The sequence below is a fragment of the Poromitra crassiceps genome, assembly GCF_964638095.1.
Source record: "Poromitra crassiceps genome assembly, contig: HAP1_SCAFFOLD_381, whole genome shotgun sequence".
Classification (NCBI taxonomy): domain Eukaryota; kingdom Metazoa; phylum Chordata; class Actinopteri; order Beryciformes; family Melamphaidae; genus Poromitra; species Poromitra crassiceps.
The window spans coordinates 1-15,734 of record NW_028152023.1 but is presented as its reverse complement, the minus strand read 5'-3'; the positions used below and the strand labels follow the sequence as shown (position 1 = coordinate 15,734).

General features: G+C 45.6%; 1 protein-coding gene across 1 annotated transcript; it reads left to right on the top strand.

Moving 5' to 3' along the window:
• Positions 1 to 214: 214 nt before the first annotated feature.
• LOC310771154 (kinectin-like) lies at positions 215 to 15,700 on the top strand (the record flags this gene model as incomplete). Its single annotated transcript, XM_083663817.1, has 9 exons — positions 215 to 241; positions 1,332 to 1,460; positions 1,805 to 1,895; positions 11,916 to 12,070; positions 12,173 to 12,250; positions 12,355 to 12,444; positions 12,530 to 12,622; positions 15,352 to 15,420; positions 15,578 to 15,700. The coding sequence occupies 9 exons, from the start codon at positions 215 to 217 to the stop codon at positions 15,698 to 15,700; spliced, it is 855 nt and encodes a 284-aa protein (XP_083519943.1).
• Positions 15,701 to 15,734: the final 34 nt, after the last annotated feature.

The following is a 15,734-nucleotide window of genomic DNA, read 5'->3' as shown; positions in this document are numbered from 1 at the left end:
ACATTCACATTGCCTCCCAACACGTTATGGCTGCTCCCCCGGAGCGGGCAGATGAACTCACTTTGGCTGGACACTAAACCAGTAGATTGACGCAACATTGTATATAATACATAAACTGTGGCAAAGCCACAATATGCTCAATGTAATCAATGTAACGTTATAGAAATTCACGGCTGTGAAGAACAGACCCACACTCATGTAATCTGTCAGACGTATGCGGGATCCGACAGAAATAGACCAGGTGCGTAATTTTCCCATACCGCATGTATCGGCCATCAATTAACATGGGCGAGACTCGATCCGGCGGTTTTGCCGGATCCGCAACGCAGCCGCAATGCATCTCGTGTACATTGCCTGTAAGCCTTTGTGGTACATGCTACCAGGTGAGGCACCGGGGCATCCGACTCGTCGTTTGTAATTTGGACGACAGAGTCGTAAACATTCCGTCATTTGACATTTTAAAATGATAATGAGACTATTTAATATAATTTTATTAACAAAAACATTGGCCACAATAACATTTAATATACAGAAGAACAAATTTAGATTACAGTAAAACGTCTATTAATAGCCCCGGCGTTTAATTGCTTCAATCACAGCCAGCGTATATTTGGGACATATATATATATTTGGGACTATATGGGACGGCCGTTTGATTCTTTTCGCACAAAATTCTTGCTCAGCAAAGATTGATCATAGTTTAAAAAAAAAAAAAAAATCTGTTTGTGACGGAAAATATTTGGTTAATGCAATCTCTTCCTGGAACAATGCTCATTTGCCTTCCCCTTCCTCTGCTGTCTAAACCTTTTGAAATGTCATCCTGTCTAGCTGGTCAGGCCAGGTGTGGTCCAGGCTGACATGTCATCCTGTCTAGCTGGTCAGGCCAGGTGTGGTCCAGGCTGACATGTCATCCTGTCTAGCTGGTCAGGCCAGGTGTGGTCCAGGCTGACATGTCATCCTGTCTAGCTGGTCAGGCCAGGTGTGGTCCAGGCTGACATGTCATCCTGTCTAGCTGGTCAGGCCAGGTGTGGTCCAGGCTGACATGTCATCCTGTCTAGCTGGTCAGGCCAGGTGTGGTCCAGGCTGACATGTCATCCTGTCTAGCTGGTCAGGCCAGGTGTGGTCCAGGCTGACATGTCATCCTGTCTAGCTGGTCAGGCCAGGTGTGGTCCAGGCTGACATGTCATCCTGTCTAGCTGGTCAGGCCAGGTGTGGTCCAGGCTGAAATGTCATCCTGTCTAGCTGGTCAGGCCAGGTGTGGTCCAGGCTGAAATGTTGTCTGACGCGTTGCTTAGTGCTTACTTACCCTTTGTGTGCTTTTGTGTCTGCAGTTGGAGGGCAGGGTGGAGGAGCTGCTGAAAGAGCTGAGAGAGTCGCGGGACAAACTAGTTCACCAGGACCAGTCAGCCAAGGGTGCCATCCAGCAGATTCAGAAGGAGATGGCCTACCGCCTGGAGCAGGTATAACTAGGGCCTTGACTGTCAGGTCACTATAGTTTTACCCCAGCTTGGCCCTCATTTGTATAGCCTGTGCTGGGCTTTAGATGTTGCTGTAGTACATGTACAGAACTGTACTGTATGTTGGTAGCCCAAGGCGGTGGTATGTTCATGTTTCCTTACACATTGGACACATTTAATTTTCAACTGTTGTTGTCGTGTTGTTGATAGATTCAGGTCAAAATCCTGACATTTTTGTGTCAAGTATTTGAATTTGTCATATATGATCATTTTATGCATAGTGGCTGCTCTCCCCAGGTTGAAATCCCAGTTCTAGATTCAAATTTCCCTCTTCTTCCTATTGACAGAACCGTTATCCACTGAGACGTGTCTCCAAAAGTTCGAGACCAAACAACCCCCCCGCACCTTCCCCCGCCAACGCTCCTTTGTTAGACCCACGTGGGCTCTCAGCCAATAAGCAGTGTGCACAGTGCAGCATTTGTTGAACAAATATGGCAGCTTTGTCCCGCCCCCTGGGCGTCTGGGTTCTGTCTGTCTGTCTGTCTGTCTGTCTGTCTGTTGTCTCATGCAGAGAGAGCTGCCCTCTCGCTGTGCTGCGTGTTTGACTGTGTGACTTTATTTCTGCTTTAGAATGTAACGTTAACTGCTGTGAAGCAATCACAAAACCCCCCCTGCTCCCCTGCTGCCCCCCCCCCTGCTCTCCTGCTGCCCTCCCCCCCTGCTCCCCCCCCCTGCTCTCCTGCTGCCCGCTCCCCTGCTCCCCCCCCCTGCTCTCCTGCTGCCCGCTCCCCTGCTCCCCTGCCCCCCCCCCCCCCCCCTGCTCCCCTCCCCCCTGCTCACCTGCTCCCCTCCCCCCTGCTCTCCTGCTCCCCTCCCCCCTGCTCTCCTGCTCCCCCCCCCCTGCTCTCCTGCTCCCCCCCCCCTGCTCTCCTGCTACCCTCCCCCCTGCTGCCCGCTCCCCTGGTGCCCTCCCCGCCGGCCGGCCCTCCTTTTCAGTCAGAACCTGCTCCCCCCCATCGACTTATAAAGATGGACGCCATTCCATGGTTCCATTAGTGAAGCCGCTGCATGTTAGATCACCGCCCTGACGGCTGAATCCAGTATTAGGTCACAAGGCCCGCCTCCCCATGTTAGTGGATGGGAAAATTACAACCGAAATAATCACAGTATACGTCAGATAATTTTTTTCCAAAGGTGGTTTGTATCATTTTAGATAGTCATTATCATGCTAATGCCTGTGCAAGTGGTAATTTTTCTGATCAGTTTGTTTTTAAGTAGTTATTTGACATATAAAAAGGGATAAAAATGGATGATTGACAGCTGTGGCAGCCAGTCTCAAGCCGTCATTGGCTGGACAGGCTCTTCACAGTATAGAACTAGCGTTGGTTTGACATAGACAGGATACAGTGCTGCTTTGTGCTTTCATCATGTAACGCTGCCTGGAGGTCTGGGTGGCTCTGTGTGGACCCGGGACAGAGGCTCTTAGCACGGGTAGTGGCTCCCTGGAGGTCGGGGTGGCTGTGCTGGCTACCAGACATATCAATGGACCGCAATAAAAAGAACATTGTTTTGAGAAAGGCACGCGAGGAATTAACGTTGGTTGGGGACTGAAGTAAGTTCAGAAAATATGTGTTTTAGTAGTTACTCCAGCTACGTTAGCAATAGCGTTAGCCACTTTCGCTAGTCGGCTGTTTTTCATTATTTATCGGCTTAATATTACTATAACTTAACAACCGATAACGATAGCTGGAATAACACAATAATATACACATATTTTCAGAACTTACCAGGTTGTCCAACTGCCAGGAAATGTGTTTTATAAGATGGGGCCTAGTACGCAAGCACCAGCCATGAGCTAATCGCTAACCCGTTAGCGTCACATAAACAGAGGTTTTATTTCTGGTATTAAAGCAACAAACATTTTTATATGGATATCTCAGAGAAATGCTTTGACTGTGGGGCTGTTCCTTCTTCACAAGCTCCTTTCTTAGCTGTTGTAAGGATATCCGGTAGTTAACAGAGACGAGACTAGGCAGCTAGGCTAACGTTACCACTGAGCTATATTAAATGGAACGTTACAGCAGGCTGCCCTACCCACACTATACCAGTAAACAACGTAGCGTAAAGCGTCAAGGTTAGATTTGTAAAACCAACATTTGCTCCAAAAGGAATTAAATCATAAAGTTAATCAAAATGCCACGGAAACATTGGCTAGCTTAATCAACACAGCAGTGGATCGGATAATTTCCCCAGTGAGGCCGAGAGGAGCCTCCACTTCCGGTCCGGGCTGAGAGCACAGCAGCCCGGAGGAGAAATCTCCGACAACCAAAATCAGATTTTCGTACAGGCGTCATTTTGATAAACTGATCTCATAGTGGGACTCTTCCTGGTTACTTTTGGCGAGACACAAAATATTACAACTTAAAGTGTTATATTTACAGAGCTAGACTGTGTATAAATACACAACGCACTGTGCGCATTCTAGAAACAGCAGCTCTACATAAGAAAGTTCAGAGGGGCGGGGAGCTCTCAGAGGTTGTAAATCAACGGAGCTACTGCGCAGAATCTGGTTCACTGATCTGGCAGGATTTTGGCTTCAATAGACCATACAGGGAGGAGATAGGGACACTCTCTCCATTCATATTATATCTCAATGCTCCCCCCCCCCCCCTAAATTGACAAAGTGGGTGGAGTTAGGCTCAGAAAGGTGGAGAAGTTGCCCTTTCCAGTCTCTGAATTTGGTAGAAAATCATATTCCTATATTGATGGAATGCAAACTGAATTTCAGTTCCAGGCCAGGATCCTCCTGAACTTTGTTTGCTTACATGATTTCACAGTTGATCCAATAAAACATGAGATTGCAAGCATGCAATCAAGTTGAGAAACATTGAAGATCGGAGATGTTTGGCAGCAGCTTTTGTGAAGATGATGAAATGATTCTGAACTTGGGGAATACAATACACCTTGTTTAAAATATCACTGTCAAGTGTTATCCCATTCATTTGAATATATTCTTAATTCAAGTATAAGGCTGCCACTTTTTTAGGCCCCACTACAAACTAAATTGAAATGGTTGTGTGAGAGTAAAATGATTGATTGACTGCTTATTGATTGGTTGTTGATCATTGTTGACTCTGTTTAATTATGATCTATAGCTGACACTCATAGCTGACATCTCACGAGCAACTCATTTATTGATGGATCAACAAGGCATTTCATTTATTTTGCCATTACAGTTGAAACAATATACATTTCTCTTATATTTGCAGCTGCAGTATACTGTATGTATATTTATATGTATACAGCATATGTAGTCAGAATCATTGGCTCACAAATACGTTTGCATTGTATTCATCTGGGGCCGGTTGCACCAACTGGTCTTACACTGGTCTTAAGCTAAGTTGGTCGTAACTTTACGACCTAACAGCTACGCCGATTGCACCAAGACGGCTTAAGCCTTATTTTCACTATGCCCAGGCGTAACTCCTATGCCTGGTCAGGAGGAGGCGTAGAGCCTGCCTGTAACAGAGATCTCCGCGGAGACCTTTTTGACTCCTTACCGTCATCGTCGTAACACAGCCAGTTCTCCGTCTTTTGAAGCACGATGTTAAGATTATAACTAACTAGTTGTGTGGCTTAGCCTTCCCAAATGTTGCTGTTAATTCTTTTAGAATTTAATACATAGAATTGGGAACGTTACATTCAATTTCATTCAGACTGTCTGTCTGGCTCAATCGCCGCCATTTTTCCCCCGGAGCGAGGGAGGGTGGGAGGAGTGTAGTGTAGTGATGCACATACAGTAGTGGCCACTGTAAAAAAACAAAGCAAGTTATTTTCACGGGGGTCAGTGAAATAGCAGGGCGCGAGGCACATTTGTGGGCCAATCAGAGCGCATTCCCCGACAATTCACATGAACGCGCATTGCTACGACTAGCGTAGTTAAGACCAGACGTAAGCCGTGTTGGTGCAACAGGCGTAAATCCACTCTAAAGACTGGTCTTAACTAAGACCGACGTAGGAGTTACGACCAGGCATAGTTAAGACCACTTGGTGCAACCGGCCCCTGGTGATAAGAAATACTTTTTGACTACGCAGCTAAAATAAGATATGCACAGCGGTCTGTACCTTAGAAGAAGTTTTTCTCGAAGCTAGGAGCAGAACGTTCAAGGTCTTTGCACACTCAACTCTTGTTATTGCAGATCTAATCACTTGTTCGCTGAATAGTGGAGACAAGCACATTTTTCCACTGGTAGTTTGTAGTTTGCACAGCAGGCTGAAAACATGGAGGATACCACACTCCTTACAGTTTTGTCACACTTCACAATTTTCAATTTCACTGTTCAATGAGCTTTAGAAAGTCGATTTAGCAGTCGGCCATCCACCCCCCCCCCCCCCCAACCCCCCGTTAGGCCTGCCTTAATATATTGTATTAAGCAACTAAGCTTGTATTGTACCCTTGTGTTACGATTGTGACCCAGCCGGAATCAGCTGTTCCTCCCGAGGTTTGAAACAAGTGGTCATATGATGGTAGGACAACTCGATAGGCCCCGAGGCAACTCTTTTGTGAATAGACACAGCAGACACAGAGTGACACGCACCACCTCTCTGATACTCAGTCATGAAGTCTCACACTCTGCCCAAACACCAGCGTGAACACCAGAGGGAACAGAACAGTGCAGGCTCAGCACTGGAACACGCAGGTGTTATCTGATAGAGCCATGGCACAAGAGCATCTCGTTGCCATGAGGAATGATCACACACAGATGTGAAGAGCAATGGGGGAAACCAGTGAATGAGCTATCAATGAAGCAGGTGTGCAGGTCCATTATTACCTCTGTCCAGAGTGCTGGGCTGAGCTTACCATACTGTAGATGTAGATGGGCAGAGTATATTCAGCCAGTGAAAAAGTGAACTCTGTCTACAATGTTCTTCTACTGTACTAATAGGCACTCGACAAATGCATAATTTCTTTTATAGATCATTAGGGCAACATTTTTATGTTTTTGTTCGGCACAAAAAAATACTTGGCAGTAAATGCGCCTCAAATCCTACTCTTAACCTTAAGCTGACTGGTCTATTACCGGACAGTAGCAGTGAGACATCCCCACGCTCCACTTAACTCATTGAGTGCCAGCCACTTTTGGAGAACGGACGCTCCCAGTGCCAGAGTTTCAGAGCGTTTTCAGTGATTTCTCGAGGCCCACAGAATATTGTGTGATATTACTATGTAAACACCGAACACGCACAAAGAACGATGAGACTCTATTGTATCAGCAGCAAAAAAAAGTTTATTGATATAATTTTCCGTTCTTTAGTTATCAGCCGGAGAAGATAGGTCAAAAACAGCAAAAAAAAAGGCGTTTCCATCTAGGAGCTGAGATATTGAGCCTTTTGTGAAATGAAGCATTTCAAGCAAATCACTGACTCTGAAACTAATATTTTCTGACCTGAAACATCTGAACAGTAATTTCCTTCAATAAACAGCACCCACACCCCCCTCAACTCCAAACTCCTCCTCCGTGGGAGTGTCTCTGGTGGCTCTGCTCGCTGTGCTGGCTGCTGCGTGTGTCAGGCGAGTCTCTGCCTCCTGCTATGGCAGGCTCTGCTGCCTCACGGATCCACGTTCAGATGGCGGCCGCTCGTCGGGGGAGTCTGGATGGGGCTCGCGTTCGTCTGCGTTTCTGGGGTTTCGGTTGTGAGCTGGGATGAAGCTGCGTCCGATTATAGGCTTTCTGCTGCGCGTTTCAAAGTGCGCTGCACCCAGTCTATTTTCGGAGCACTCAGCCTTGTGCGCCGGCTCCCAGCGCGACACTGTATAAGCCAAACCATTGGCTTTGGTTTTATTTTCTGGCGGCTAATCGTGTGGAGAAGCTATGCAGCAGAGACAGAGACATTTGTGGGAGCGGATTGACTGCTGTTCGCAGCTAACGTTGGCTCCAGGCAGCCAGAGCAATCTGTGCCGGTCTGGCTCATGCATCGGTTTCTCTTTGATCACAGGGCTTTTTCTGCTTTTTTTTCCTCAACTTTCTCTAATCTGGAGAGCACTGTCGCCACCTAATGGGTCGGTAAAATAGGTTATACACATTCAACATGCCCCAAAATTTTACAGGAGATGGATCTGGCTTTGATCCACGTCCCACCGTCAAAAAACGCAATTGACGACTTTAGTCGTCATTGGCACTCAACGTTACTATCCGAATTGACGACTAAAGTCGTCATTGGCACTCAATGAGTTAATCCACAGTATAAGTATTGAGCAGGTTTCACAATAACAATACAAATGACATTTTTGGTATCAATACATATATTTCTGTCTCTTACCAAAACAGCTGCATCTGCCTAAGTACTGGCCATGTTTGCAGTCATGGCTACTGATGATTTACTGGCTGCTAAGCCTCGTGTCAGTGGGCAGTGTAAGTGGATGGACTTATCGGAATGGTTAAAATCGTCAGAACTAAAAAAAAGAAAATCCAATATAGACCATGCGATGTTAAGTATTTGGAAGAAATTCTAAAGATTTCCCATTTTTGCTGTTGCACACTCACTCCAAGGCGCTGTCTCATGCTAGAAGCCTGCTCCCCACCTTGTATCTCAGTGCTCAAGCATTCACAAATCCATTAGCCATGCCTGAGTAGCACAGCACCTTTTACTCCACAACCACACAGGAAACATCGCTATGGAACGGAACGTTGCCCGATGCATCACCACCATATTATATACCTCATTGGACGGCAGTGAGGAGAAAGCTATATGCAAAACAGACACTTTAATTAAGCTAAAGCCTTACTAGATGAGAAGGCCTCGATCCTACAAACTCTTAGTTAACAGCTAAGCGCCCTAACCAGCGAGCATTCATCTATCTTCCGCCGCCACGGGCGGTTAATGTAAGTCCCGGCAGACGCCTAGTCTGCGTTTTTAGATTTGCAATCTAACGTGTTAACACCCCAAGACTTGATAAGGAGAGGGCTTAAACCTCTGTCTATGGGGCTACAATCCACCGCTTTACTCGGCCACCTTACCTGTGGCAATCACCCGCTGATTTTTCTCAACCAACCACAAAGACATTGGTACCCTATATCTAGTATTCGGTGCCTGAGCCGGAATAGTCGGCACCGCCCTAAGCCTTTTAATCCGAGCAGAACTAAGCCAACCCGGAGCTCTTCTAGGAGACGATCAAATCTACAACGTCATTGTTACTGCACATGCTTTTGTAATAATCTTTTTTATAGTAATACCACTTATAATCGGAGGGTTCGGAAATTGACTCATCCCCCTTATGATTGGGGCCCCTGACATGGCCTTCCCCCGAATAAATAACATAAGCTTCTGACTTCTCCCACCCTCCTTTCTCCTTCTCTTATCCTCTTCAGGGGTAGAAGCCGGGGCAGGGACAGGATGAACCGTGTATCCCCCTCATGGGGGATACACGTGGTTACGTAGATACACATGGGTTTAAATGGAACGCAGCATAAATGTTTATTAGCACTTCTGTCTCATTTGTGTCTCATTAAATCATTGTACACACAATACTGTCTAACTCATATCTGGAGACATGTTGCAGAATGGGTCAGGTCCCATTGGTGGACAGATCTCTCTCACCCAGTGCAAGTGCAATGGCAAAATCTAGCACTCAAAATCTCCCTTTTTTTCATTTTTATTATGCCTCCGCCGGCGAAGCCAGGCCGAAGGCATTATGGATCCGGGTTGTCCGTCCGTACGTACGTACGTACGGCCGGCCGTCCGTCCGTCCGTACGGATGTTTGTTAACGCCATATCTGAGGAACGCCTTGATGGAATTTCATCAGATTCGCCTTAAACATTCACTTAGGCCCAAGGATGATCTGATTAGATTTTGGTGGTCCAAGGTCAAAGTTCAAGGTCACTGTGACCTCTCGAACGCCATTTTCAAGCTTGTTAACGCGATATCTGAGGAACGCCTTGATGGAATTTCATCAGATTCGCCTTAAACATTCACTTAGGCCCAAGGATGATCTGATTAGATTTTGGTGGTCCAAGGTCAAAGGTCAAGGTCACTGTGACCTCTCGAACGCCATTTTCAAGCTTGTTAACGCGATATCTGAGGAACGCCTTGATGGAATTTCATCAGATTCGCCTTAAACATTCACTTAGGCCCAAGGATGATCTGATTAGATTTTGGTGGTCCAAGGTCAAAGGTCAAGGTCACTGTGACCTCTCGAACGCCATTTTCAAGCTTGTTAACGCGATATCTGAGGAACAACTTGACGAAATTTCATCAGATTCGCCTTAAACATTCACTTAGGCCCAAGGATGATCTGATTAGATTTTGATGGTCAAAGGTCAAGGTCACTGTGACCTCTCGAACGCCATTTTCAAGCTTGTTAACGCGATATCTGAGGAACAACTTGACAAAATTTCATCAGATTCGCCTTAAACATTCACTTAGGCCCAAGGATGATCTGATTAGATTTTGGTGGTCCAAGGTCAAAGGTCAAGCTCACTGACCTCTCGAACGCCATTTTCAAGCTTGTTAACGCGATATCTGAGGAACAACTTGACAAAATTTCATCAGATTCGCCTTAAACATTCACTTAGGCCCAAGGATGATCTGATTAGATTTTGGTGGTCCAAGGTCAAAGGTCAAGGTCACTGTGACCTCTCGAACGCCATTTTCAAGCTTGTTAACGCGATATCTGAGGAACAACTTGACAAAATTTCATCAGATTCGCCTTAAACATTCACTTAGGCCCAAGGATGATCTGATTAGATTTTGGTGGTCCAAGGTCAAAGGTCAAGGTCACTGTGACCTCTCGAACGCCATTTTCAAGCTTGTTAACGCCATATCTGAGGAACAACTTGACAAAATTTCATCAGATTCCCCTTAAACATTCACTTAGGCCCAAGGATGATCTGATTACATTTTGGTGGTCAAAGGTCAAAGGTCAAGGTGAGCTCTCGAACGCCATTTTCAAGCTTGTTAACGCGATATCTCAGGAATGCCTTGACGGAATTTAATCAAACTTGTCTCAAACATCGACTTGGACTCAAGGATGAACTGATTACATTTTGGTGGTCAAAGTTCAAGCTCACTGTGACCTCTCACACACCCAATTTCCAAGCTCTGTAACGCAACATCACAGGAGCGCCTTGACGGAATCTCTTCCAATTTGCCTCAAATGGCGATTTGGACTCCAGAATTAACTAATGCGGAGGCATAAGTCCGCGTTGCGGTCGTTCTAGTCTTTCTTTCTTTGTCTTTTTTTAGGCAAATGTTTTTGGACAAATACAATCTACCAAATGGACCGTACTTGACTAGAAAGTAGGGATGCACCGATATGAAAATGTTGGCCGATACGATAACCAATATTAACATTGCTGTTATGGCCAATAACCGATAGTTACAGATGTCGATATGATCTCTATAAACACACACACACACACACATATATTTCTACGATAATAAAATGTGTACATAGTGAAAAACACATGTAAACACTGAATTTGCAAAAGTACGGTAATACATTTCCTTATTTCCAAAACATTTGTAAAAGCCCATAAATGATAGATTTACCACATTGTTTCCTCTCAATGTGAACATTTTGGCTGATACCGATAACAAACAGATATTAACATTGCAGCATCGGACTGATGCCAATGTGTTAAAAAATGACTATCATCGGCTGATACCGCTATGATATAATGATATATCGTGCACCCCTACTAGAAAACTTGAATAATACACCAACAAACTATAATCGGTTATTTTCTATACATTCTGGAACATGGTGCAAATGGTGTTAGCATTCTCCATCCACATACTGTTTAACATTAGCATTTGAGCTAACACTATTGTAACAAACATTACCAACGTGATTAATAAGGCATATTTGGGTGATGTACCCCCAGCCTGCCAGCTTTCAAACCATGTCAGGCTAATTTGAATTCAATCTAGCTAAAAGCAAAGAAACGTGCAGTGCATTGTTTGGAGGGTGGTAGGAAGTGAAATGCTTCTGCATTTTCTTTTCAAAATCACCTGCCAAATCCCACTTTAACCCCTATGCACGCAAATATATCTGATTACTAAGGGGCATGTTGGCAATCTGGCTTTTGGATATTTTGCCTACATTTTTTGTGTGTGGATGGATTATTAATTCTCCGTATGCCCAAATTCACATGCTCTGTTAATTAAATAAAAAAAATACATAGGGAGATACATCCTGTTAGTTGCGTGTGTTGATCAGAGTTGTGATTAAAGGGTTGGGTGGGCAGTGGGCACTGGAAGATTTTCAGATTTCAAAGTGGGCCACCGCCATGCTTCAATTTGGGAACCCCTGGTATAGGGTATTTGGGAGTGAGAATGCATCCTAAAGCCCTGATGCTATCATTTCAGATTGGGATAATGGAGCGTAGAGAGAGGGAGAGCCAGATTCTGGTCATGTCTGCTCAGATGACCACTACACGTTGTCCTCATTCGTACAGCCAGTGTTCAATCTCCTCTACTCTCCTTTTCCCCCGCCACTCTGCCCCCTCCCATCACCGTGCAGGAAAACCAGACGACACTGGAGTCATTCCAGGCTGAGTGTCGAGATGTTCTGCACAGACTTCTGCCCCATGTGCCTCTACCCAATGAGCAGGTATATTTGCTCTTCTAAGCGGTACCCTCATTACTCCTTCCCTCTGGTGCTGCTCTTGTCCCTGTTCCACTGATGTGTCTCTTCACCTTTCCTGTCTAACAGAACCATAAGGAATGGCTACACAGGTTTGAGGCGGCAGTAGCACAGTCCAGTTCCACCCCTGCATCAGGGGACTCTGAGGTAATTAAAGTGGAAACTTGATCGTTATTCCTCTGCTACTGAGATTTAGGGCGAAGGTAGACTCACCATGGATTTACCACACTACCATACTTTTCTCTTATCAGGGACTGGCTGCGAAGCTGAAGGAGTCAGAGGAAACCCAAAGGATTATGCAGAAAGACTGTGAGACATACAAGAAGGTTTTGGCAGAGACGGTGAGATGAGGTTTTTGTGTCAAGTTCATGGTTGTGTGGTGGTAATGTTTGTGGAACTAAGCTGTCATACCTGCCGTGTCCACAGGAGGGCATGCTGCAGCGCCTCCAGAGCAGTGTGGAGCAGGAGGCGTCTCGCTGGAAGGTGAAGCTGGACGTATCGCAGGGAGAGCTGAAAGAGGTATTGCATTCAGGTTAAGCTGCAAAACGACTCCCACACTGAATACCAAATCACTGTAGGTGTATAAATCATTGCATCTTGTGCCCTTTTCGTTGCATCATTCTTCTTTGTCCTAAATACTGGAACATGTCGCCTCCCAACTCAAAGCCCACCTCATGTCCAACGACCTGTTCCAACCATTTCAATCCATCCTCCTCGACCTCACTGCAGCTTTTGACACCATCAACCCGTCACCACATCATTATCCTCTACGGCCTTGAATCCTCCCTCAACATCACTGGTACTGCCCTCTCCTGGCTAAGGTCATACTGTATCTCACAAACAGACCACAGTTCATCACAATCAACAACTGCACCGCTCCTCTGTCCCAAGACATCCCCCAGGGCTCGTGCTTGGTCAACACATCCACAACCGCTGACGGCCAAATTCCACTGAGTTCGCTCCGTCTGCGCTGCGGTACGGCTTCGGAGCCGATACGTTTCCACTCTAATCAATGTGTCAACTCCGACCTACTCCGCTGCGTTGCGTGTCTACTCCGTCCCAGCTCCGACGATTCGGAGCTCCGAAGCAGATACGCAAGGCTTCTATTTTTCACGGATGTCGGAGCAAAGCCGCAGCAAGTTGGGCGGAGCTAGGCCTGGAGTCAACAGGTCTAGAGGTGCTTACAGCATTCAATATCAAGCCAGAGGACAAACATGTATGAGGAAAAGTTAATCATTGAAGTGGAAAACCACAAAATAATATATGACACGACACATCCTTTTCACAAATTCAAAATTCATCTACCAGAGCCTCTACCAGAGGAGACTGTAAAATTCCACATAGGAGAAGTACTGTAGCTTTGGCCAGTCAGCCTTCTCCTACAGAGCAGCACATACCTGGAACACTATACCCGTAGAACTGAGAAACATCTTTCATCACAACGCTCTGAAGAAGGCTCTTTGCCGAAACGCGTAAGCGTTTTGTTTTTGTGTGATGTGAGCCAATAAATCAAGTGAAATGTGAGTATTTTGTCCTCCTTGACTTTGAAAACTGAGATGTGCTACCCTTTCAGCCTTTTTTGAACAGATTTTGGATTTTGGGTTTGGCACTCCACTGAGAAACCCATTGTTGAAGCGCAACCTTCTTTTTCTAAACAATCTTTCATCACATCTTTCAACTCCTTCTCCAACTCCATAAAACATTGTCTATTGAACAATCAAACATGCATCCATACTCCAGGATAGCATTTCTCGTTGTTTGTCATTGTTTGTCTGCTTTGTACGGCATGCGGTTTTGTCTGTGCTTTTGTCCGTGCTTTACAGTAAACCAGGGGCTGCATAATTGTGCTTATATGCTTTTGTCTGTTTTTATGTGCTTATGTGCTGTTGCTCTGGCATGTATTGTATAGAATATGCTAATGTAATCTTGCATTTTCTTTTTTATATGTGCTCATGCATGTTCTTTTTATATGCTATTAATGTGCTTGTGCTTTTCTTCTTTTATATGCTTTTGTCTACTTATGTCTTCTGTACTATTGCATGTGTTTGTTAATGTTTCACATATAACATCAACCTGCCAGGGACTGCAGATGAAAATTAGCCTGTATGGCTAAATCTGGCACATTTACATGATGGACTCACGTGCTCATGCTAATTAATGTGCATTGTCCCTTTTCTTAAATAAATAAACAAACAAACAAACAAGGACAACACCAAGCAAGTCCACCCCTCCTCTGCTTCTCCAGTTGGGAACAATGATCTTCTGCCTGTTTGTTGTTGTATTTATCCCACATACAAAGTGTCTCGCGCAATTTCACCGCGAGAACTTGTCGGTCTCGTCACTCCAGCTGTCTGGCGGAGCGGAGCCGTGACGTGACGTGCTCTGCACGCAGCCGTTGAGTGTTGGCGGAGCACGGAGCAAAACCGGAGCACAGCCGCAACGCAACGCAAATGCACTCAGTGGAATCCCGGCGTGAGTCTTCTTCGACAGAATCCTCTCCTTCAAACACCACGTAAAACAAATCAACAGAACTGCCTTTTTCCACCTAAAAAAACATAGCTGGCTAGTCTCCGCCCATCACTCTCCTCCTCTGCTGCCGAAACGCTGATCCATGGTCTCATCACATTCACAATTGACTACTGCAACAGCATTCTTTATGTCCAAAATAAACTCCAGTACCTCCAGAACTCACTGCCGCTATGATGCCAAGTCTGTCTCCACCACACTCAGGACCAAGCGCCGGACCTTGGATGCCCAGAGAATTCTACGTAGTTGCCCCCTCTCTCTGGAACTCCCCAAACACACGGGGGGCATGGTGGTGCAGTGGTAGCGCTGTCGCCTCACAGCAAGAAGGTCCTGTGTTCGATTCCCGCCTGGGACGCTGTGGGCGCTGAGGGTGTGTCTCCATCCCCGAGTCCTCAGTGCCTACTGCCCAGATGGGCTCTTCAAAAGGGCCTTTCTGTGCGGAGTTTGCATGTTCTCCCCGTGCTCCCCTGGGGTTTCCTCCGGATAGGAACCCCCCGCTAAAAACATGCACAAAAAACACTGAGACTGCACACAGCCGTCCATGTTCAAATCACTAATCAAAACTCACCTTTTCAGAACTGCTTTTAGTGTGATTGTTGCATGTTGTGTTTTTAGTGTGTATGTTATTTCCTATGATAGATATATGTAAATATGTTATATGTAAAGTGTCTTGAGTACCCTGAAAAGTGCTCTATAAATAAAATGTATTATTATTATCCTAGATGAACCTGAAAGTTACAGCACTGGAGCAGGAGATTGAGAGACTAAGTGATGGAGCAGACTTGGAAAACGTCAGTGAAACGCACTTCTTCTAAGACTTACACTCTCATATCTTGATTTAGAATAATAATAGTTATTAATTTTATCATTGCAGCTATTTATTTTTTTAATTGGAACATGTGTACATCTCATAAGTGTGCATCTCTGAATCTCTGTTGTGCTCCATAGTTGAGAAGAGACAAGCAGCACTTGGAGTCTGAGTTGGAGAGGGCAGAGCATGAGAGCGCCACCTATGTGACGGAGGTCAGAGAGGTGAGCAGAAACAGGGCGTCCTCACTGTGTTACTCATGATCCCCGGTCATGTCATACTGTTCATCTTACTGTG